Below are 24,971 nucleotides of genomic sequence, written 5' to 3'. Positions count from 1 at the left end.
CTGCATATAATCCCCTCCCAGGGGACTGACAACAGAAAAGTGAGTGAGAGGAAACACCGGTCAGTGTGAATAACATTTTTTAAATGTGTATAAATCCAAATAGTTCTGATAAACTCAAATTCTAATATATTTTGCTTTGTATGCTAATATATATATCAACATATATTAATATATTTAATATGTCAATATCTTATAATATATGTATATTAATCATGAGACTCATTTCTTGCTTGCTTTAGATTCTACATAGTATAAAAACTTTCTTCCCAGACATTATTTGAGAGAGAAACAAAATGCTACAACAAAATATTAGGGAATTATTTGTTATTGTGATGAACGTGTTTTCATTTACGTTTTGCCTAAGATGCCACAGGAAATCTATCAGTGGATGTGAAGCCGCCTCTGTGCTGCTGTTAGGTGCTGTCTGGCTGACGCCAAGCGCACATGTCCGTCTATCTGTCAGTCCGTCCGAGGACGGTACTCGCCAGGGTTTTCAGACGATGGCTTCAGGAGCAGATCTCCAGGCAGAAGCAGTTTGCGATGGATCCTAACAGCCAACTTTGGGGTCATTGGTTTGTCCCAGAAATGTCACAAACATGTAGTATAATATCAGGGCTCACCGTTGGTAAAGAACCCTTCCTAAAATTCTGCCAGCAGTCACCATGGCCTTAAGACAACACATACAACACTGATGAATGGACTTGAACACAGCATGTTAAAGAGGAGTACAGGTAGGTAGTCCCTGTTTGGGGAAACTTTGCATCACTTACATTAGTGACCATTGTTCCTAATGAGAGAAATCAGAAGAAGATTCTCACTTTGAAAGGAAAGAAACAAAAGCTAGGGAGTGGGTGTGTGTTTGGGGGTAGGGAGCAAATAGTTGCTCATTCCCAACAGCCAAAGCGGCGCCAAGCCCCTTTCCCGGGAAGTCCGCTCACTGGGCATCACTGTGTCTCTGGACACTCTCTGGCGTCCATCTGGGCAGACTCACAGGGACTCCCGGGGTTTCTGAGGTTCCCTTGTTGATGGGAGTCAAAGCCCGTCTTCCTCCCACAGAGATGCTGGAGGGTTTGAAATGCCAACCCTGCAGTTGGCAGCCTGATGCTTAATCACTACACCACCAGGGCTTCTAGTGGACACTCTATTAGTATTATTTTACAATTTATTAGTGACAAAGGCCCCTGACGGCGGTGGTTACAGAGCTTGGTCGTTAACTGAAAGGTCCGTACGTCCAGCGGGAGAAAGGAGTGGCAGTCTGCTTCTCTAAAAATCTACCGTCTTGGAAATCCTCTGGGTATGGTGACAGTGGGTTGGATTGGGTTTTTTTTATATTTGGGAGATATTCTACGGAGAAAGATAAGGCTTTCTGCTCCCATGAGATTGACAGTTCAGAAACCCAATGGGGCAATTCTACTAGAGTCTGAGTCCACTCAATGGCAGTGGTTTTTATCTAGGAGTCTGGGAAAGCTTTAAAAAAAACCACATAATTTTTTTCCTCCTAAAAATGAATGCTAGTTGTGTCTTTGCTTTATTCTGAAGCCTAACATTTTCGTAGGAACCTCTAATTTCAAATAAGGGCGGGGTGAGAGGTGTGGCAAGTGTAAGCAGTGCCGGTGAGGCCAGTCCTTCAACGTTCTCAGGGCAATCTTGAGGAAGGCCCGCCTTGACGTGAGAAACGACGTGGAGACCGCAGACTACATGTCCCAGCATACTTTGCGGCTCGCAGACGGATTTGCCCTCTGACTCAGCTTTCCCGTCACGCTGGGGCTTGTAGTTCTTCCTGGTGGCGTCAGTCGGTACGGCGAGGTTGCTGGGTGCCGGTCTAGTCTGAGGAGATTCGGCGTATCCTCCAGCTTTGTCCGGGGGAAACACCTGGCCCGCGCTGTTCTTTGCCTCACTCCTCAGGCTCTGCTTGACACCAGGTAAGTCACCGGGGGCTGCAGCTCTGCGCAGCAGGGTCCTCCTCGTTCCTTCTGAGAGCGACCTCGTTCTGGTGACTGCGTTTGTCCCTACGCTCTCGCCGTAGCAGCCGCCGCCCAGCCCTCTTTGTGTGCATCGGGAAGCCTCGGAGCTGGTGGCGGCGACAGTTGGCATTGATTAGATCGAAGGCGAACGACGTGCCCGGGAGGTTGCAAGCGGGCGGACTCTTCCCCATCCCAAAACCTTACAGGTGGGTTGATTGCACCCTCAAACCTGCTGTGTCCCACGTTGGGACTCGAAGGGCGGCTTGGCAGTTCCCGCTGACCGGCGCCGCCGGGTCCGGTTCCGGGGAGGAGAGGCGGGGAGAGCTGGGTGCGGTGACTCAGGGCGGCCGGGGGAGGGGAGCCCTCTACCTCTCCGGGCCTCAGGGGGCGGCCGGGGGAGCCGAGCCTTGTCCGGCACTGTCCCTCAGACGCCCGGGCACGGACCGCACCGTCTTGGCCGTGACCCCAGGGGAGAAAGTGGCTCCCCTTCACGTTGTTGTGCTCCACTAATAAAATCGTTATTATCCCCGTCGACAGCGTTTGCCTCACCTTGATTGTGTTGACATGTCCCTTAACGTAGAGGTTCCTGCCCCAACCTGCGGAGACGTTTCTCTCTCCCATCGTTTTAAGGTAGTGGACATGTCATTCTGGAAGGGGTCAGCCCTCCGGAGGAGCCATCAGTCAGCTGTAGTTCAGCCGGAGGAGTTTTGTTGTTGGGCTTTTGCAAACACTAAACTTACTTTAACCAGTACCAGTGGATATTGGCGTGTTTTACAATGGACACTGAACCGAAAATTACCATACATAACCCAGAATTATGTATGCAGTTCTGTCAGATCGTTGTTAATGTGAAGCTTTGCCAGACCTAGAAGAGGCTGCTTGCAAACGTGTGCTACCGTGTCTCTGGTTTTTGAACTTTTCGTGATTTGGGTGAAGGTATATAGAGCAGATGATCAACCTAACATTCAACAATTCATCTACAGTTGTTTATGTTCAACAATTTCATATACATTTCAGCATGCTCTTGTTCCTGGTGTATTGTGACAAATCTTGGTAGATACTATGCATATATTTAAAGTATCTGCCTACCAGCTCTTTCCATGTTTTTTAAGTTACCAACATGTACACACGAATCTGTTGATAGTCTAGCCACAGAAATTGCCTGTATGAGTTTTATTACTAGATGAATCCCTCCCACTAACTTTATTCAAATTAAATAATTATGGTTTATTCAAATTGAATGATAGTTTAAAGAGATTCCCCTTTAACGACAATTTTCCAAATATTGTGTTTATTAATGAAAAGTATTAATACCGACATTTCTCATATGTAGACATGAAGAAATGAATTACCGTATAATATGTTGATAATCTACATATGCTAATAGTTTTTAGGCTTCTTGTTTATACTTAGCCCATAGATTGTTATGTGTTTTTAATTGAAATTTTTAAAATTTTGTTATTCCTAACTAAAACTGAAGCTAAAGTAGTGTTTACGTAATTATTTTTGACACTTGGTTTGTAATGTTCTCTTGCTAACCATTGTTTATGTAGCCATTTTCAGTCACTTTAAATGTTTCAGGCACTGAGTGCTATGAAGGCGATAAAAAATGAACTAAATCATAGTTCCTTCTTTTAAGGTGATCACTGTTTAGCAGAAAATTTAACAAATAATTGGACTACAAGTAAGAGGTATAGGTATGGTGTTATTATGGAGAAGGAAACTCCTTTGATTTCACAGTTAATAATGATGTCTTTTATGCTTTGCATGCTCTAATATTAGCTGTCACTTTAGGAATTTGTAGGAATTTTTCTGTTTGGCTTGCTTTTCTCAAAACTGTTAGGAATGAATACAAAACTCCGGGAAGAGTTTTGATCTGTGTCCTGTAACTTAAGTTCTTTAACATCAACCATATCTTCTGTATGAAGAGCTAGTTTTGACCTTTGTCTCCAGTGCCCTAATAAGATGGTAAATCAAAAGGTAGTGCTATAAAATTTTAGGAACCTTTGTTAAACAGAAATATCAAAATGTTTCTTGACTTTCCTTGTATCTAAGTATATACATTTCTGAAAGTAATGTTTCCATCTCTCTAACCTTTCCTACGCTCTTAGATGCAGTTTTAAGGAGCCCTGGTGGTATAGCGTGTTACGGGTTGGACTGCTAATTGCTTGCTCAGCAGTTCCAAACCACTAGCTGCTCTTCAGTAGAACGAGGGAGGTTTCCATTCCCTCGGAGGTTACTGTCTCAGAAACCCACGGGGGCATTTCCACTCTGTCCTTTAGGGTCACTATCAGTCAGTATTAACTTGATGGCAGTGAGTGAGATGCAGTTTAGCATCCTCTAGAATTCAAATAGTATTCCTTCTCAATGTTCCTTGAGTTTGGGGAACAAAAAGAAGTCTGATGGGGCAAACCCAGGACTGTAGAGTGGTTAGGGGGAGGTTTCCCTTGCTACCCTTGAGAAAGGAGTAGGTGTGCATTGACGTGATGGGAAAACATTCCTTGATACAACTTTCCTCCTCCTTTTCTCACCAATACAGTTCTTGATTTTCTTAAAACTGCTAATCATCATGTGTCCTTTCATAAAAATCTATTAAGATGACTTGCTTTTTTTGTTTGTTTTGTTTTTCTGTTAGATGAGGTTTATTGGGAAAGAAGATACTAGAATCAGGAGGACACCAATCCACACTTGGAAAGCTACTCCACTGAGTATCCAAAGCAATTGACAGGAGGAAGAAGCCACGGCTTATTTCTGTGGCTCCAATTTAAGGAGCTCATTGGTCAAGGAGGGTGGCCTGACTTCCAGGAATCTAGGCAGTTAAAAGGTTTAATTAGGCTTAAGTATTTGATGGCTGGGGAGGATTTATTTTTAGGAGTATTCTACTTGACTGTTGATGCCATATTGTGAACTACATACAAGAGCCCATTTTTATTTCATTGTACATGCGCCAAGTGTGTGTGTCCCTGTGGAGATCTGCCTTATTGAGTACCCATGCCATTTGTCCGTACATTTTCTGCAACACTTGGGACATCTGTGCAGTGATGTCCTGTGTGCTGGGTGCCTGTTCACGTGCTGTGCTGTGCTGTGTGCATGTATCTGCAGGCCTCTCCCCTTGGGGTCTGTGTACATAGGGCGTTGCCCATGGGGTGTCCCATGCATATGTGTGAGTCCCTGCAGACTGTCCTGCCCATGTTCAGTCAGCTCCAAGAGCACACATCAACCCTTGTTCAAGTAGTAACTGGTGACAGAGCGCAGGATGAAGATGATCTAGAAGAAGGCGACTCTGCCCACCATCGTGGCGTTGATGTCCAGCTTGCCCATGCATAGCCTCTAGCGAACCCCTCTGTGGTCTGAGGCCTTCTTGGTGTTGAATGTGGCCACTACCCTGCTGAGTTTGTCCTGGCTGCTATCCTTCCACAGGCTACTGGACACCACTCTCCTGGGGCTACATGCTCCCACCCTCCAGCCCCACCTCCCACATGCAGCCAGACATCAAGATGACTCCCTTTGGGGCCCCCCAAAATAGTCACCACAACCTTCTGAGGTGATCTCTCAGCCTTGACTTTAACTGACTCAGCAGATTCCCTTGCGAGCCATATTTTGCTTGGATCTTGTTCTCTGGATCACATTGGTAAATCCAGAACTCATCCCTGGTTACCATTTGTTCCATGAAATCATTTTCATGACGATCGATCTCGCTTAAAAGACAAATGGAAAGATCAGCTCTGAATTACCTGATCGGGGGCAATGCTTTTGATTCTAGCGTGTTGAAAGTTTATTGAGGGTAAGATGTTTGCTTAAAATTGAAATTGCTGAATGTTGTGAGATCCCAACTTCAATAGCTGTCCCATCATTTAGTTCTCTGTAAATTTGTTTTAAAGATGTAATGATTTGGGAAGAAAACCATCTGAGTTTTGTTAAAAATTTAGTATTAGCTCTGAATGTTTGTTAAGACAAATGTATTACTGAGAGATCTTTATCCATTGTTATCCATTGGTCACAGAGATGTGTTTAAACATAATTTGCTTTGAATAAACTCATGCACGGATGAACTAAGGAGCCCTGAATTACAAGTTTTACTGCTAACCATAAGGTCAGCAATTTGAACCAACCGTCTGCTCTGCGGGAGAAAGACGAGGCTTTCTGCTCCCATAAAGATTTATAGCCTTTGAAATCCACAGGGGCAGGTCCACTCTGCTCTATCAGGTTACTACAAGTCAGGCAGGACTCAATGACATGAACTAGAACTGTAGTAGCCGCCGTACTTTTTGACTTATGCTTATATATTGCCATCAGAAAGCGTTGAGGCTCAAAGGAGCCCAGGGTGACTGGTCTGATAAAAGACTGGTGGAAGGCCTAAGACTTCAGATCTGGAACTGGCTCAACGTGCATCCATACAACAGGCAGACGTATAAGCTCAACAGTAACTGCAGGGAGGTATGCTCTTCTGGGAACCATTAACAGGGGTAAAGCGCTGAATGCAGGAAAGGATAAGAAAGAAGGAAGAACAGATGGGATGGTCGCTGGGAGGAAGTAGGAGGAGTGCTATTAAAGTATCTGGATTGCAATCAGTGATGCAAAACAAAATGTGTTTAAATTGTTGAATGGAAAATCAATTGCTCTGTAAACTTTCACTCACATCACAAGTTAAAAAATAAAACAAATTAAGGCATTATGTTAAATTTGGGGACCTGAATATTGCTAGGCTCTGCTCAAGACTGGGTATTGTTTATTTCTTATATACATTTGTTTATCACGTTTTTCAAGTCTCTTATTTAAAAGCAAGGTTTATGTGCCCTCTTTAGATACAGGCATCACAAACCCCTTGAGACCTTAAAGTTTTCGAAGCATTACCTTTTTGTGTGGACTGCTTTTACCCATGTGATGATTTTTAAAAATGATTGCATATTTCTTCAGGACCCCAACATGTCGGACAAAAGTGAATTAAAAGCTGAGTTGGAGCGTAAGAAGCAGCGGTTGGCTCAAATCAGAGAGGAGAAGAAGAGAAAGGAAGAAGAAAGGAAAAAAAAGGAAGTATGTTTGATTTTCTAAAGAAAATAAGTTTAGTATAAAAGAGTGTGCTTCTATTTCATATAGTTATTCCTTTAGGTAATCATTTCAGAATAATTAAAATCCATCAAACATAGCACTGTAGTTCCGTCATACTTTAAAGAAATCAGCTATGTGGAAATTCACAATTTGTAAATTAAAAGATGATTTTATTTTTCAGTGACAAAAAACTTGTATACATTGATCTAGGATTTGCTATACAAAAGTTCAATTTACATCTTTAGATTCCTTGGACAGTGTTTGTTATATAAGTAAGAGGCCTCTGCATTATAACAGTTCATAAGACATGTTATACAAATCGTAACTTAATTTGGACTTTGTACTTGTTTATCTGAATATTTTACTAACCTAAACTGTGTCAGAATAGACATGAGATTGAAAAATAATGGAGTTTTTCCACCATTTTTTTAAGCCCCTTTCTAGAACTTTCATAGATAATATACTTCATTAGGGGATCTATTCTCTCTTCCACTATCATGATTAGCTATTGAAATATATGGAATAAGCAGTAAGTTTGATATTGCCATAAAGGTAGACCAGGTACTATTGTCTTCTGATTTTTAGCATCACCATTTGGTGATATACAGCAAATATTTATTGACCCTGAGCTACAGATAGAAATATTTCACTTTCTTCTGCATTTGAAGAAATATACATTTATTTCTTTAGAAATGCTTTAGGCAGATTTGTATATGTTATCACTACTTTAAATGGCCATGGAAGAGTGTGTCCTAGGCGATTCTGCTCAAGCATGGTAATTGACTGCAATAAAAACTGGCAAAAGTTTGATCTCGTTTGGTTTATGTGAAAGTGTATTTTAATTTTATCCAACTTAATCATATGTCTAAGGAACCCTGGTGGCACTGTCAGGTGAGCCTGGATTGCAAACTCCAATTTCAGCAGTACAAACCCACCCGCCTCTCTGCAGGAAACGGATAAGGCTGGCTGCTCCTGTAGAGATTTATCGCCTCGGAAACCCAGTGGCACTCTGTCCTATAGGTTGCTATAAGGCAGCATCAACTCGATGACAATAAATTGGGCTTGGGTTTTTGTTTGTTTTTATCCTGTGCATAAAGTTTCATAAATACAATTAACACTTTATACAGAAGTTTGAGGTACTCATACTTTTTCAACACATCAAAGTATCCATTTAAAACTTGTTACTTCTTAAGTAATCTACTCTATTTTTTCATAATGTTGTAACATTTATATCTGAATTTTTATGCCATTTAGGGGAACATGTTTGCAGTTCTTGAACCTCAGATAGCAATTCTGGACTGTATAAAATTAGAACTTCCCCAACCCTTTTTATCTTTCAGGAAAATATTTATGGAAAGTTCTTGATTAAAATGGTGAATTTTTGTACATATCGTTTGAAACTACTTGCTAGAACTCTAATTTAGTGATTCTCATTGAATGACTATAAATTACTAATCTATAGCCAAACTGAGTTCACTTTTCAAAGTACAACAATGCTAGTATGTTATTTTAAATAAATGTTATTGGAAACAGTGTTAGCACATTAATTAAAATTGTTATTTTTTAAAAAAAAACCAGTTTCATATCATATGTAAATTTAGGTTTTTAACTTAAAACATTTAGAGTGATCAGAAGAAGGAAGCTGTTGCCCCTGTGCCAGAAGAATCTGATCTTGAAAAAAAAAGAAGAGAAGCTGAAGCATTGCTCCAAAGCATGGGGCTGACTCCAGAATCCCCCATTGGTAAGGATAACAATATAGCTATTTATAAGAGAGAAACATAGTTTACTCCACTCATCAGTAGCTGAGATGAGTTGATGTGAAATGTTTTGCATACTTTCCTTATTTGTGTCTCTTGAAATCATTGATCTTATCATTTACTTGGAATTGGCTTTTTTCAGATGTACTAATACATGATTATTTGACTTGTTCAAAAGAGCTGCCAGATTAATTAACTTTATTAACATATATCAAACCACCAACTGACTTTTCTTGTTAAATCAGTCACGTATTTCAACAAGCATTTGTTGAGCAAGTTCTGTGTTGTATAATGTTAAGTTCAAAGATGAGTATGATTCCTGAACTTAACTATTCCTTTCTGTAGGTTAGACAGAGGTAAATGGATTGCTTGAGGAGCCGAAGGTGGAGATTAGGGCCTTCTGCTATTGTTATCAGATTTTGGCAGTGATAATACTTAATCTTGTCCTCTTTCTGGATTATTCCTTATGGTCTCTACTACATCACAAAGCTGGAATAGTAGTAGAGGTAATGAAGGCACTGTCATTGCATATTATGAAACATTATATGCTTAATCAAAATAGTACTGTGCTGGGTGCTGTTACATGATTTTAAAAATGTTTAACACTTTCCCACCAAACCAAACCCATTGCTATCAAGTTGATTCCAACTCTTAGTGACCCTTAAGGCAGGGTAGAACTCCATAGAATGTCCAGGGCTGTAAATCTTCATGAAGCAGATTAGCTCATCTTTCTCCCAAGGAGTGGCTGTTGGATTCAAACTGCCCAACTTCTGATTAACAGCCCAACTCTTAACCCACTGCTCCACGAGAGCTCCCAGTTTCTGAGCTAGTTTTACCTAGTCTGGGGAACATTTTCTTCCTTCTTGTACTCATTGTTACCAGCTATCTGTTTTTCCCCAACCAGTTGTGTGTTTGTATGTGTCTTTAATTTTTCCCTTATGTAATGCCACTCCCCTTCCCCTCCATGAGTGTCCTTATATTTTAACATATCCCTTTTCAGTCTACTTTCCAGGTTTAATTTTTTGAGATTTCACATCTTTATATGTAAATTTATTTATATAAATGCCATTGTTCTATGTCTCGTTCTATTTATTCTTTGTTTCCAGAGTATTATTTTTGAAATCTAGCCATATTCCTATATATAAATCTAGGTGTTTCTGACAAATTCGAAATGCTGCCTAGTTTATGTATCTCTTCCCCCTAAGATGCCCTTGGAGCACTTTTTCCCTTTGCATTGCTGTCATAAACAACAGTACGGTGAGTGCATTCTTTCCCGTTAAGGACTGTGGAAGAGCTTCTGAGGGATTGATGCCCAAGAATCTCATTGCTGTGCTACAGCATAGGCTTACTTAAATAAGTAGGTTCTGTATACCACTCCCAAGAAGGACTACACGCTCCAAAAAATGACTACCACTACCAAAGCATGAGAGGGTAGCTGCTTCATTATAGCTGCAGCTTTACTTGATATTATCGAGTTTTCTAATTTGTGCCAACATGATCGATTTAAAGTAGTTTGATGCTAACCATTTTTTCATACACTAATTAGTCATTTCAGGTTTTCCCTTTCTGTGATTTTGCTTGTTTATATACTTTGCCTATTTATTACTGGGATTCTTTATTTTCCTGATTTACAAGAGTCCCATTTATATATTAGGGAGGACTACTCTGTCTGTTTTAATCTTTAGAATATGTCTAATCTGATGTTAATGATATGTAATCTCCATTGAACAATCTTTTCATTTTGATGTGGTCAAATCTAATTATAATCCTTTTCTTATGCTTTCTGGTCTTACATTATTATAAAAGAAAAATTTTTTCTACCTTGAACATATAAATATGCTTTTAAAATATATGTATATAAATGTTTATTTCAATATTTTATTTCATTTTAAATTAAAATTTAATGTTTTAATAAATATTTAAAATGAGTATATATAGTACATATTGAAATATATTATGTATATTTTTATTTTTAAGGTAGAGAAAGATTTACTTTTAAATTTAATTCTATTTTATAGTTTTTACCCTTCAAATTTAGGTATTTAGCATATATATTTTTAGTATGAGATAGGGATCCAACTTTATTTTTCTCTCTGGCAATAGCTATTTTTCTCAGTACTATATATTAAATATAAATAATCCATTTTTTTGTTCAGTGATATCTGATGCCAGCTTTATTATACATGAAGTTCTCATATTCACAGACATTTCTAGACTCTTGTCATCCCAATACTGTTCTCTTTGCCTGATTCTATTGCTATTAATCTCCTATTTTAATTACTGTTGCTTTCTATTATATTACCCTTGTATATTCTAAAGGAAGTCTTACTGTAAAGGTAAAACTGAGGCACAGGGAGATGGACAGACATAACTGACAGGACAAAGGAGAGTAGAAACGAGATAGCTTTATTAGGGGGGAGCTCCTGGACAAGGTTCTGTGACCTAGGCCAACAGGTCAGGAAAGTCGTGCTCAGCAACCAGGGGTGTAGGTTTTTAAAGGGGTGGTGAGGAATGTATGGCAATTAACATATGGGGTCTGGACACTCTGAGAATTGCTTGTCGACTCCTTGCTGCTTTCTTTAAACTCAGAACATCTGGTTTCACCAGTTCTGCTGACCTTGGGATGCTGACCTCGGGGCGTGCAGGGCCATGACCTGCTTCTGCTTAGTCTAAACATTCTAGCATTTTTAGTGATAGAGGGGCATCAATATATGATCTGATTACTTCCTGCTGGTATGGGACAATGAGGCGGGTTGTGGGAGGTGGTGGGCTTTGGGCCAGAATGGTTTGGACCACTGGCAGGTAGGGGGTTGTAAGGATGTAACAAAAGACAAGGGGCTAAAAGTAACAGTAAGCAAACTATTACTAGGGATCTTACCAGGGGCATGACCCAGGACATAACGGGGTTTTAGAACTAGGAGATGGTTGCTGCATTGCCCCAGTGGTGGCTTTTGATCTCTTCAGACACGGTTTTTAATACTTTAACACTTTGCTCAACCACTCCCAACTTATTAGTATAGTAACACTTTTTTCTTAGAAACATGCACGTACCTTCCTTGTCAGCTGTTAACAGATCTAATGCACTACAGTTCTGAAGGATTGTCTGTGTCAGGGTTGTAAGCTGTCACTGTAAGGAGGAAAGAAACTCCAAAACGTTTTGTGTTTGGAGAATGCTGTGCTTCATTGCTTTACTAGAAATCTCTGCTGCTACCAGGGAGGGGTGGTTGGAGGGTTTTTTATGACCTGATGTTTATTTAGAGTCAAACTCTGAGTGGTGGTGGTGGGGCACAGGCCTAAACAGAAACCAAGGAACAAGATAATTGTGACTTGGAGGGAGAAAGAAGTTAAGGAATTGAGCTGGGGTTGCCTTAGAACTGTCCTAGGAGGGGCTGCAGGTAAAGGCAAACGAATACCGACAAACTCCGTTAAGGGGGATGGTGAAAAAGGCATAATGGAGTGGGGAATGTGGGACAAATGAGTACAGGGGTCAGGAACTACCCGGTGAATGAGGATAACAGCATCGTTAATAAGGTGCAGGTCCAGGACCAAGCAATAAGTACCATTGGGTTTCTTAACTGGTAAGATTGGAGTGTTGCAGTGAGAGTGGGTAGGAGTAATGAGGTTGTTAGGAAGGAGGCATTTTAGGATGGGTTAACATTGGGACGCAAACGAGGCCTGTAGGGCCGGTTCCTGTGGGTAGGGTGAAAGACAGGGAAGGAGCAGAGATGCTGTGAGATCAAAAGTAAGGTGTAAGGAGGTTCTTGACTTATTTAAAATGTCTCTACCCAACAGAGGGACCAGGCATGAAGCGATTATAAGGAAGGAATGAGTAGAGACCTAGTACACCTGGGCCAGGTAGGCTCACCATCAATATCCATGACTGAGATTAAGGAAGGACTGCATAGCCCTGAAAATGAGGGCCCATCAGGAAAGGTAGCCTTTGTGTAAGAAGGAAATTTATTCACCCAATATCTTCAACAACACCCTAGACTTGATGAGGGTGGTGGTGGGGTCCAGTCAGGATCTCCTCAGACTTTAGCCAATTCTAGTAAGGCCAACAGCGGGTCAAAAATTGGAAGAACAGTCCCCCGGCGTGGAGACGCAAAGGGTCTGTCACTTTTCCAAGGACAGTTAGACTTCCAGTGTCTGCATTCTCTGCACGCCGGCCAGGGTTTGGTTGGAGCTCCAGGCCTGGGGCACTTTTATAACTAGTGTCCTTCTCCGCACTTGAAGCAGGCGCCAGGTGGCAGTCGTTTCCATATATCCATGCCCCTTTTGGGGCAGTGGGGGAATTACCTGCCACAGGGCTGCTACTAAGGCTTGAGTTTGAAAATTTACCTTCTGCCGGAACCAGGCATCACAGACTGACTCTGCTTGTTCCTCATGGCTGTTAAAAACCTTGAATGTCATGTTCACTAAATCTTGGACCAGAGTTTGAGGGGCTTTCTTCTGCCTTTGTAAGCCTTTTAATGTAAAGTAACAAGTGGCTTAAAAGGTGGCTGGACTTTTGTTAGGTTTTTGAATGATGTCCCTAAGTTTATTAAAATTGACCTCTATATGGGAAATGGCCTGAGGCCCAGCCAGGACACACTGAAAGATTTTATCATGGCAGGCATGTCTGTCCCTACCTGCTGGATTGTTAATTTGATAACTCTAACCGGGTTTTTGTCTGGGAACCGCTTAAATCAGGGTCAGTTAAATGAACCTGGTTGGAGTGTTGCTGAGCAGCGAGAAAAACGTGTTCTTTCATTTCTGTGGTTAGGGTAGAGGAAAGGGCAACAAAAATATCATGCCAGGACAAATTACAAGCTTGTTAAAAGTCGGAACTCCTTAATATGGTGGTGGGATCATTAGAAAGGAGCCTAAATGCTTTTCAACCTGAGAGAAATCAGGGAGAGACCAGGGACATGAACCAGACCCTCTCTCAGTTCCGATCACTTTCTGGAGCGGACAGAGAAGGGGGTTCTGCGATGGTGTGTGCTTGCTAACTGGCGAGGAGATTGCAGACTCAGGTTCCTTCAGCGAGGTGGGTAGATTGGGAGAAGAGGACTTGGGGGGTGGGTTGAATGGCCAGAATAGGGAGAGGGGCGAGCAGGAGGGGAGACACCGTACTCAGGCAGGTCTTAAAACAGGAGGGGGGGGGTGTGCAGAAGCAGGAGGAGAGGAGGAATTTTTCTAGTCAAGAGGACTTGGAAAGAGAGCAGGAAACTCAGAGAAAGGGATGGAGTGCAGAGAAAAGAAGGCTTGGACATACGAAACCTCGGACAATTTATGAGTTCACTGGCAGAAATTGTCGGGATTTCAAAGGCTATTGAAATCAAAAGAGCAGCAGGCAATTTAAGTTGTTACTTCCTGGCTCTTTCTGACCCCTCCCTCTTGCCAGTCTCAGGGCAGAGACCACGGATTTGGGCGCTGCTTCCTTCCCTGTCTGAGAGAGGTCTGCCAGAGGGGATGTTGGCTCAGAGGAGGCTGAGCAGGGAGGGGGCTGGGAAGTGGAGAGATTCCATGGAGTCTGAAGGGTCTTGCTCCAGGGAGGTGCGGTCACCTCAGCCTTTGGGAGTTGAGGCAGTTGCAGGGGGAGGTGATCGTGAGGGGCACCCAGCATATGGAGGAGGCTTTACTGTAGGTGTAGACCAGGAGTCAGGGGGTACAGAGAGAGATGAGGGGGAGTACTGTCAGAGGCCTGATTAAGAGAGTGTTTGGCTAAGAGAATTAGAGCAGGGTGACAGGAGAGGGACAGGAGCGAAGAAAGAAAAAGACCTGGACATATGGAACTTCTGATCACTTGTGGGCTCATTGACAAAATTGTTGAGGTCGCAGAGAATGTTAAAATCAAAAGTGCCATTTTCTGGCTAGTGCTACTCATTGTCCAATTGGTATTGAAGCTAAACTTGGTTATAGAAAAAGACCCGGCATTTAGGGTGGAGACCAGGAGCCAAACCCAATTCAGTAAGGTTGGCCAGTAGGCACCCCAGAGGACTGTCAGTAGGGGTTGGGACAGAGGACTTTTCGTGGTATCTCAAACTTGGGGGGGGTACAGACAGAGGAGAAGGGCGTCCCCTGGCCCCAGTTCACACCCATCAGTCAGAAAGCGGTCCAGTCACCCTGAGGGCATCCCAATCAGAGGTAGGGACCCAGGGGAGAGTCCTGAACTCTCTGGAACAGGAAGGTTCCCTGGCACAGGCATGCGGCTTTACCTGGCAGACAGGGACCTTGGATCAGTGAGAGACACAATGGAAACCGATGCGGGGGAGGAGGGCCTGGCTTTATGGCTGGTAAAATGGAGGGCGGTCAGAGGCTTTTGTTCAGGATGAGAGGAAAGGGAAGTAGAAAATTTTAGAGAAAGCACCTCAGAGCTGCAAACATAAAACACACAAACAGGTAAAAAGGCTCAGCCACACCCTCTGTGTTCTAGTCCAGTCAGAAGCTGCAGTGACTGCTAGGCCCAGTGCTAGGAGTCCTGTGATCAGCAGGACTCCCAGGAGGTAAACACAGACACAAAAGGCTGGCGGCCACGTGAGAGAAGATAGTCACAGAAAAAAGATGGACAAGAGAAACTGACCTTATTGTCGCACCCCTTTCGGGAAAAGGCAGTTATTCCCAGCTCCTCGTAGTACTGGGGTAGCAGAATAAACCCCTGCAGCAGTGCTCCAAAAAACGGGGACCCTAAATTCCCATATGAGTTTTCTGGTCCTCAGTGTCCAGAAAGACGAACGAGACAAAACGAACATACACAGAGATACTGACCAGAAGTCGCCCGTTCAGACAGGCTCCAGAGGTTCGAGAGGAGAAGAGGGGTGGGCTTATGTCCCAGCCAAAGCAAGGCCAGGACGGCATGGAGCCCGTCTCCCTACCTCTTCTGGGTTTTGGCACCAAATCTAAGGTAAAACTGAGGCACAGGGAGATGAACAGACATAACTGACAGGACTTAGGAAAGTAGAAACAGAGATGGCTTTTTAGACGGGGAGCTCCCAGACAAGGTTACATGATCTAGACCAACAGGTCAGGGAAGTCATGCTCAGCAGCCAGCTGGGGCGCAGGTTTTTAAAGGGGTGGTTCCTCTAGTTCTTAAACACTTCTTCCCTCTTGCCCCCACTACTATGATCCCAATTCTACCTTACAAACCTGGTGAGACCAGAGGCTGCACAGTGGTGTAGATAGGAACTGGAAACACAGGGGATCCAGGACAGATGAATCCCTCAAGACCAGTGATGAGAGTGGTGATACCAGGAGGGAAGGTAGGGTAGAAAGGGGGAACAGATTATAAGGATATACATATAACCTCCTCCCTGGAGGATGGACAACAGAAAAGTGGGTGAAGGGAGATGTTGGGCAGTGTAAGATATGATAAAATAATAATTTATAAATTATCAAGGATTCATGAGGGAGTGGGGAGCAGGGAGGGAGGGGTGGAAAAAAAAAGAAAAGAAAAATGAGGAGCTGATTCCAGGAATCCAGGTGGAAATCGAGTGTCTTGAGAATGATGAGGTCAATGAATGTATAAATGTGCTTTACACAATTGTTGTATGTGTGAATTGTGATGAGTTGTAAGAGCCCCAATAAAATGATTTTTTTTTTAAAGAGGGTGGTGAGGAATGTATGGCAATTATGGCATTTAGCATATGGGGTCTGGACATTCTGAGGATTGCTTGTCAATTGCTGCTTTCTTTAAACCCGGAACATCTGGCTTCACCGTTTATCTTATCTGGTGCCATCTGCTGCTGACCTCAGGGACGGGAAGCACATGCAGGGCCCTGACCTGCTTCAGCTTAGTCTAAACACTTCTAGTCTTCAGTTTCAAAATAGCCTAAATTCATGATCACGTTCCTAAAAAAATAACAGCTTTACAAGCTTTCACCTCAAATCTTGCTATGTTATACATTTTATTTAGTTATTACGTGTGTTAGTAATTATTTTTTAAAATCTTGCACATCTCCCACACACATATTACATTTTGTCTGTGACGTCTACTGGTTGAGGCAAGTCGACCATTTGGTCTGCAGAATGGCCTACCTCCTTGATTTTACTGCTGATGCCTTCCTCACATTTGGCTTCTCCTTTTATCCCTTGTATTTCCTCTAAACTGGAAAATACTTTAAAAATCCTGAATAACTTCAGGTTAAACATTGTGGCAAAAATGTCTCGTAGATGGTGCTGTGTACTTCCTATTGCGTTCCCTCAGTAGGCATATAGGTTTGGGTATCCAGCTGGTTAATAGTGCTACTTTGATTAAGTTTTGGTTATGATGACCTCACCATCATAGTCACAATTTTTCTCACGTGTAGCAAATAATACGTGAACACCATGTGACTATCCATGTCTTCGTTAACCATCCCCTAACCGTTACATGACATAGTACTCTCGATGGTCCTGATTACGTGAAACCAGACGGGCCAGAATGAGATAGCAGTGCAAAGGTTGAGGAGAAGGAAGAGCTTCTGAGGTAGAAGGAGCAGTTAACTACAATGTCCCTGAGAAGTAGCCCGTGGTTTTTTCAGTTAGCTTACTTTGGCTGTTGCATGAGTGGGGGAGATTGGAAGTATGAGATGTAAGCAGAGGCCAGATAATGGAGGCCCTCATATATGTGATGAAAGAAGTTTTAAGAGGCAGGCTTTAAGTAATAGAGTGTCTGAGACAGGTCATTAAAACAAAGTTCCATGGACAGTGATTTGTTTAATCAAAGGGAGCAGTATCTCCTATTTATAACTATAATCAACCTTCAGTTATAACAGTTTTATAATCGCTTAGGTATCACTAGAAGTTCATTTATATCTTTTGAGAGTTTACTCTGAAAAAATTATGGTAAAAGTATCTCTATATACCATTTCTAGTCATTAACAAATTAATTTTTATTTTAATGTAGTTGCACTGGTTAGGGGGGAATGTTTTAAGCTGTTTCGGGTACAAAAGAGACTCCAAACACAAATACATTTTTAAAAATATGGAACGCTTCATGAATTTGCGTGTCATCCTTGCGCAGGGGCCTTGCTAGTCTTCTCTGTATCGTTCCAATTTTAGTATATGTGCTGCCAAAGCGAGCACCACAAATAAAATTTAAGGAGAATATTTATTAAGGCTTAAAAGAGACAAAGCACAGACACAAGATATGGATGAGGAAGGCTATGATTAGTGCAAAGTCAAAATGGTGTCCTAGGAGTCAGCAGTAGGGACACTAGTTAAACAAGGCAAAGAACAAAGAAAGGAATCTGTCACACGTTCATGACTGCTGTCAGATCAGTACCTCACATGTATGGGTGAGACTACAGAAGCAGGAACAGGATCATGTTTGGGACATGTACATTGTCAGAAGAGCTTACAGGATTGGTCCAGGACCTATTGACCAAGGCAGTCAGGAAGTCACTAATAAGGCATGACTCATGACTGTATGGCCCCCTTAAGGTGGTCTCCATTAAGGACACACCCAGAGAGACCGCCCCTCCTAAACTGGCTGGAAGGGGTGGAAGTAATCCTCCTCAGGCAGTCTGCCAGAGGGCAAGACTATCTACATCCTTGGTTAATGTTCAGAAAGAATTCACTGGAGGCTTAATCTATGTGGGGACCCACAATAGATAAAGGGCTGTCATTGCCATCCATAGCCTTCTGCAAACCAGGGTTGCTTAGAATTTAAGCTCTAATACAGATGAAATAAATATTGTAGTGTTTATTGTATTTTTATATTTTTATGTAGCATGTTTAGACTCCAAACTTTAAAGACACATATAGAGATCATTCCCTTTTCTTTTTGCTAGTTTTTGATGATGTTCTAGTATTTTGTCTGTAAGTGTAGATGTGAGAGAGAAAAGGAGAAAGAAGGAAGAAAGAGCTCCAAACTATTAGTGTAATTATATTATTAAATTTTGCCTCCAAGAAAGGGTGAAATAAATAGTGACTTTAAAAAAGTAACTTTACTTAATGAACATACTAGCTAATTGAAGGCTTTAAGAAACATTTTATATAGTTGGATTTTTTTTGTTTTGTTTTGTTTTTTGTATATTGATTAATTTCTAAAAGGAGAGTGGGAAAAGGAGCAGATTTTCTCTCCTGTTATTTTATAAGTGGAATCATTATCAATGGCTGAGGTAGATTTTTAATAATACATTGCTTGATGTTATTTACAGCAAAGGTTTTTAGTGGGGGAATAATATCTTCCTCTTGATCAAATAGTAGTTTATCTATTATAAACTATCCTGTTGAGGCCGTCTAGCTGTTAGTAGTGATAGGGTAGGGAGTTCAGTTCTGGCGAGGCTAGTGTTGTTGGGGGCAGTGAAGCAAGTAGCCACATGTCCTTGCTTTGATTTATTTTCATTCGTATTAATTGGAGTGTTCAAAATTTTAAAGGCATGTGAGATTTATTGTATGCTTATCAATGCAGCATGATCTGAGTTGACATTGAATTATGAGTCTTTTCAAATAGGAAATGAACAGGATCTGCTGTTCTTTCTTGGGAAACATTAACATTGTGCTTAAGATTTTAGCATTCAGTTTCCAAGTCAGATGTAGACAACTTTTTCTGTCTTTGAGGTTCTTATTTCTAAACTACTTCTCATCTCTTATTGGCAGATTTGTCATTATAATGGAAACTATGAGGGTTAAAGGCTTTTTGAAGCCCTTACTACCTTTAAAGAATTATGCTAAATGCATTTCATATTTTTTTTTGCATTTGAGAATTCTTGAAACGTATCCCTAAAGATCCAATATTGGTGCCCAGCATTTATCTAAATTAGGACTGAGTATGTGTTTTCAGATTAAAGATGATGGCTATCAAACTTTTGGCAGTGAGCCACAATCAATGAGACATTGCAATCCAGAATGGGTATTTGTTGGTTGTTTCACTGTGAAGTACATTATGTGAGCATATTGCTACAGTTATAAAGTCCAGAGCTAGAATAATCAAGAGGGTTTTTAAAAATCAGTCTTTTTTTCTGTAAAGTGAACTTTTTACAAATTCTAAAAATAGGATATTGCTGATAAAATCTCTCTTACATGTAATAAGCATACCAACCTGCGTGATCATGAGGGTATCCATGAGATCAGGTAGCAGGCATCAGAAGACCCAGAACAAAAAATCATCAATGTGAACAAGAGTTGGCTGGGGAGAGGGGGCAGAGTGGAGACCCAAAGCCTATCTGTAGACAATGGGACATCCCTCACAGAAGGGTCAGAGGAAGGGATGAGCCAGCCAGGGTGCAGCATAGCACCAAAGGCACACACAGTATTCCTCTAGCTCTTTAATGCTTCCCTCTCCCCGACTATCAGTCCACAGGTCTACCTTACAACTCTGGCTAGACCAGAACATGTGCACTGGTACAGAGCTCTCAACACAGGGAATCCAGGACAGATTATCCCCTCAGGAACAATAATGGGAGTAGCGATACCAATAGGGTAGGAGGAAGGTGGGGGGAGAGAGGGGGAACTACCACAATGTATAACCACCGCTCCCCGCCAGCTGCCCAGGGAATGAGCAACAGAAATGTGGGTGAAGGGAGGGTGACAGCGGTTGGTACAAGATAAGAAAATAATAATTTATAAATTATCAAGGATTCATGGGGGGGACAATGAGGAGCTGAGACTAAGAGCTCAAGTAGAAAGAAAATGTTTTGAAAGGATGATGGCAACATGTACAATGTGCTGATACAGTGGATGTGTGGATTGTTATAAGAGCTGTAAGAGCCCCCATTAAGATGATTAAAAAAAAAATCTCTTAGTTCATGTTTGCTATGGAGCTCTCGTGGAGCTGTGGCTTAACCCTGGACTGCTAACTGCAAAATCAGCGGTTCAAATCGCCAACCTCTCTGCAGGAGAGAGATGAGGTTCTCTGTTCCTGCAGAGATTTACTATGTTGGAAACCCTATGTAGATTCTCCGAATCAATGGCAATGGGCTTGAATGGTAGCTTCTTATCTTTTTGTTTACTTTGCTGTTTTTTGGTGTGGTTTTTTTGTCAGAGCTTTCTGGAATTAAGGATAACGTATTACTTAACATCCTAGCCCAACCCAGGCTACACACTTAAGTGTTTGTTCATCTTTTTACCTGGTGAAAACCAAAAAACCAAACTCACTGCCATGGAGGTGATTCTGACACATGATGACCCTATAGGACAGGCTAGAACTGCCTCTGTGAGTTTCTGAGACACTAACTCTACAAGCGTAGGAAGCTTCATCTTTTACGTGGTAAACCAACCCCCCCCCCCCCAAAAAAAATCTTGCTTTAGACTAGTAGTGTTTTGTTCTTCTGTAGAGTTACTATGAATCAGAGCCAGCTGGATGGCACCTTACAACAACAACCTCTTATGTTCAAAAATATTTATAAGAGGGTAAGTCAGGACGGCAACAAATGTGTAAATGTGCTTGACGCAATGGGTGGATGTATGGATTGTAATAAGAGATCTACGAGCCCCCAATAAAATGATTTTATAAAAGGTAAGTCAGAAAGTTTGGCTATTATAGAAATAATTATTAATACCAAAATGTGGAAAGAAAAATAACACCATCTTGCTTTAATAAAACAACAAGATCTTACTGCTTAAACTTTAGGAAGATTCATGATTGAAAGTTGAATCTTTCACTAAGCATAGTTTATGTATTTATTGCTAAATTTTACTAATTCAGTTTTATTTTATACATTTATAGACATTTTATTGAGTATTAGGTAAAGGTTTACAGAGCAGATACTCAGTTTAACATTCAACAATTTTTTCAGATTTTGTTTCAACATGTGCATTGCAATCCTCTCAATGGACCATCACTTATATCTCACTTCCTCTCTGTGTGCCCTGTAGTCACTCTTCTGTCCCGCTTTGAGGAAATTGATTTTGAACTTCAGTGAATGATTATTCTGACACAGAAGTGAGTTCAGCTCCACACTTGAAGATGATTAAGGGCCATCGTCCTGGTTGCCCAGCTTGCCACTTTCTGATTAATAAGCCTGATTTTTTTTATGATTTTGAGTTTTGTTCTACATTTTTTCTCCTCCTCTATCCAGTATGTTCTAATGTGATCCTTTCCGGAGTAGTGGTAGCTGCTGGGTACCATCTTGTTCACCTTGTTTGGGGTTTGTGGAGAATGATGTTTGGATAGTACCGTGTTCCATAGAACTAATGTTGTCATCTAGCTTTCCATTTTCCTCATCCTTCTTTCCCCTGGATGGAGAGAGACCACTAGATGGCTACTCAGCAGCCTTTGAGGCTCCCTCATGGCCACTCTTAAGAAAGTTTATTTTAGAAAAAGCTTTAAAAATATTTTAAAAGCTACTAGTCAAGATATGTATTCTTTTGTATTCATTTCCCCCTTTCCCAGCCATTTATAATATTTTGAATATTTTAGACTGGGATTTTTAAATAGAATGTTTTCCATGTCACCAAGTTGGTTGTACTCTGTCCTCCGGGGTAACCATGAGTCAGAATTGATTCAGTGCCAGTGGGTTTAGTTTGGTGGAGGGCATAATTTTATGAGCTGTTTCATGAAAGATAATGTTGGGTCTTTATAGTGCTTTCATAGTATAACATTATTTACATTTCAGTTTAATTTGCTTCTTCAAATGCTTAAAACAAATATTCTTTTTCTTACTTCAGTTATTATGTACTTACTCTGGTACATAAAGAGAAGGGTAGATAATCATTGATAGTCCTTATTTTGTCAAAGTAAGCAGCTCTTAATTTTTAAAAAGTTACACTTTTGATTGACATGTAAATGAAGTAAGAATAATTATATTTTATATCAAATTCAGATACTTGCAAATATCCATTAAAATACATTGTGAAAGAAAAAATAAAATTGTGATTCTTACATTAATTAATAGGAAATTTTTGGCATTAGTTATTCATTTGGGATATTGAGTTCAAAGGAATAAGCGTTTGGACCTACCTATGAGAAGAGAAGGAGCCCTGGTGGTGTAGTGGTTAAGTGTTGGGCTGTGGGCCACATGGTCGGCAGTTCAAAGTCACCAGCAGCCCCTCAGGAGAAAATTGCAGTCTCTGAAACCCACAGGGGGTTTCCGCAAAGAGTCACCATTCACTTGATGGCAATGAGGATTTTAAACTAAGAGTAAGAGGCCTGGTGGTAATGTGGGTTAAGCGTTGTGCCGTTAACTAAAAGATCGGTGGTTTAAACGTATCAACCACTACAAGGGAGAATGATACGGCTGTCTGCTCTGAGACCCACACAGACAGTTCTAGTCCGCCCAAAAGGCAGACTCAGAATAGAAATCAGAGAGAAGTGAGTTTGATTTGGGCCCAGTAGAAAAACCTAAAGAAGAGGGACAAATGAATGTTTCAAAGAATTTAAGTTTAAATCAGTGACCTTCAAAAAAATAAAAGATGAAAAACCAGTTACTATTCCAGGATAGGAGCCTTTATATCCACAAGGGGGCATTATTGTGACGTGGGTTCTGTTGGAGTACCCAAGTGTCAAGTTGACATGGTAAAGGAAACCTTACAAAGTTGGTTATCTCGAAGCTCATTCCTTCCATTTCACTGGGTTCTCCCAGCCCTTCCACACACCACAGTAATTTCTCTTGACTTTATACCTTTTCTGAGTCCTCTTTCCTGGCAAAAGCCCCTGACATTATTCTTGCTAGAGCTTTCTTCAAAAATTAAAAGCAGCATATATGCATTAAATATGATGATGATGGTGATGTGGTGGTGGCTACGGCTGGGCCCTTCACCCTCTTTTCTCCCTGGAACTAGTGTGTAGGTCCTGAGTAGGTGTATTCCCATGTTTAAAAGCATGGTAGTTGCTTATGTAAAAGGGCAGCACCAAGTGTACGTCCTTGGGAAACTAAGGTCTACACTGGCAGGAAGGACCCTTTAGCTTACATTTTGTCCTAGAAAGTGAATGACTCCAGTCCTTCAGAATTACTTCCGAACGGCGTGTGAAGGCCACTGTATAGATTTGGTTTCCAGTTCACTTCCTATTTCAAACCCCCCTTCCTTAGGTCTCAAGCAGATAAATATCTTTGCTTTAACTTCTAAAAAACTTAGGTTCATTCATATATTCACCTGTGCTAATATAACTTCCTTTATTTTGTACAACTTAAAGCCTGGTTTTGAGCTTTTATATACAGAACTAGCGTGAAGGTTAGTTTTTTAGTATCACTATTCTTTCTAAGTCATATTGCAGGTAGTTGGCAAAGGTTAATTATGACTAGATTATGTTATTTCCATAGTTAATTATTCTGTTGAATCATACATAAAATAAATAATAATTTCTGAAATTTGAGAGTTGATGCATTGCTCAAATTTTTACTTCTCTAAATGAATGCTTTAGTTCCCCCTCCATACCCCCGAACCCCCTGATCATTTATTGAAATCTGGGAATATAGTGGCATTGTCTTATTTTACAATTACTTTATTCTGTGATTTATCTAGATTAATTGGATTGAATTACTGTAGTCACAAAATGATAGCTACCATCCCTTTTTTTCACTATTAACAGCCTTCCTTTTTCAAGACAATTTTCTCTTTCCTTGTTTGTCCCTTCTGTGTTAGCTATCATTATTGCAAGATGAAGTTGGTGAGCCAGATAATAACCAGAGCCCTGTATGCATCCTCTCTCAACTTTTGGTAGAAGTGAGTTCTGGGATGGAGACTTTTATCTAACTAAAACTTATTCCAGAATTTTTAATTTCAAAACTGGCTAGGGTAATATAGTTGTGTATGTCTTATTATTACTCAGCCTGGTTCCATAGGAATTTGAGATGGCATATTCTCTTAAATGCAACCTTACCCCAGTAAGATGCTATTGAATTCGAGTAGACTTGTTGATACTTAAAGCCACAGGAAAGGGGGCAAAGAGATATTAAACTGGAGAAGAATTGTACATAATTCAGCATAAGGAATCTCTTTCATTGGAATATTTCTACTGCTTACCACACTTAAAACACATTTTCTTAAATATAACATTTAAAATGTAATTTTAAAAATACAAAATTTCTCCTTTGAAATTCTCTAATATGAAAGCATCGTGATTACTCACAATAACTTCACAAAGACTTATTCTCACATACAATGCAGTAGGCAGCCAACAGGTGGTAGATTTTCTTTATTCCTTCATCAGTCAGAAATTAAGACTCAGAAGAACCTCACCATGAAAGAAGGATAAAAAGTGTAAGAAATGTACCCTAAGAGAAGCTAGGGAATATTAATATTTTTTACTTCAGATAGAAGACATTTTTAGCTACTTTGAGTTGTGTGTACACAGCACCCA

The 24,971-nt window shown here is 40.9% G+C and overlaps 1 protein-coding gene and 1 non-coding gene across 5 annotated transcripts in view; one reads left to right on the top strand and one right to left on the bottom strand.

Moving 5' to 3' along the window:
* Nucleotides 1-1,768: 1,768 nt before the first annotated feature.
* Nucleotides 1,769-24,971, top strand: part of DYNC1I2 (dynein cytoplasmic 1 intermediate chain 2) — a 67,040-nt gene continuing 43,837 nt past the window's right edge. For 2 of the 4 annotated variants that reach the window (XM_075529302.1, XM_075529299.1), the window contains exons 1-4: nucleotides 1,769-1,922; nucleotides 2,027-2,170; nucleotides 6,882-6,998; nucleotides 8,637-8,754. In XM_075529302.1, the coding sequence (XP_075385417.1) occupies nucleotides 6,891-6,998; nucleotides 8,637-8,754 (226 nt within the window). In that variant the 5' untranslated portion in view covers nucleotides 1,769-1,922; nucleotides 2,027-2,170; nucleotides 6,882-6,890. The remainder of the gene's footprint in view (nucleotides 1,923-2,026; nucleotides 2,171-6,881; nucleotides 6,999-8,636; nucleotides 8,755-24,971) is intronic. The other 2 variants (XM_075529300.1, XM_075529301.1) reach the window with 2 other exon arrangements.
* On the bottom strand, nucleotides 17,706-17,812 carry LOC142425075 (U6 spliceosomal RNA). The gene has a single exon (XR_012779451.1). It is a non-coding gene; the product is annotated as a U6 spliceosomal RNA (small nuclear RNA).

The sequence above is a fragment of the Tenrec ecaudatus genome, chromosome 13 (genome assembly GCF_050624435.1).
Source record: "Tenrec ecaudatus isolate mTenEca1 chromosome 13, mTenEca1.hap1, whole genome shotgun sequence".
NCBI classification, from domain to species: Eukaryota; Metazoa; Chordata; class Mammalia; order Afrosoricida; family Tenrecidae; genus Tenrec; species Tenrec ecaudatus.
The sequence above is the reverse complement of the archived record's forward strand: the minus strand, read 5'-3'. Positions and strand labels throughout refer to the sequence as shown.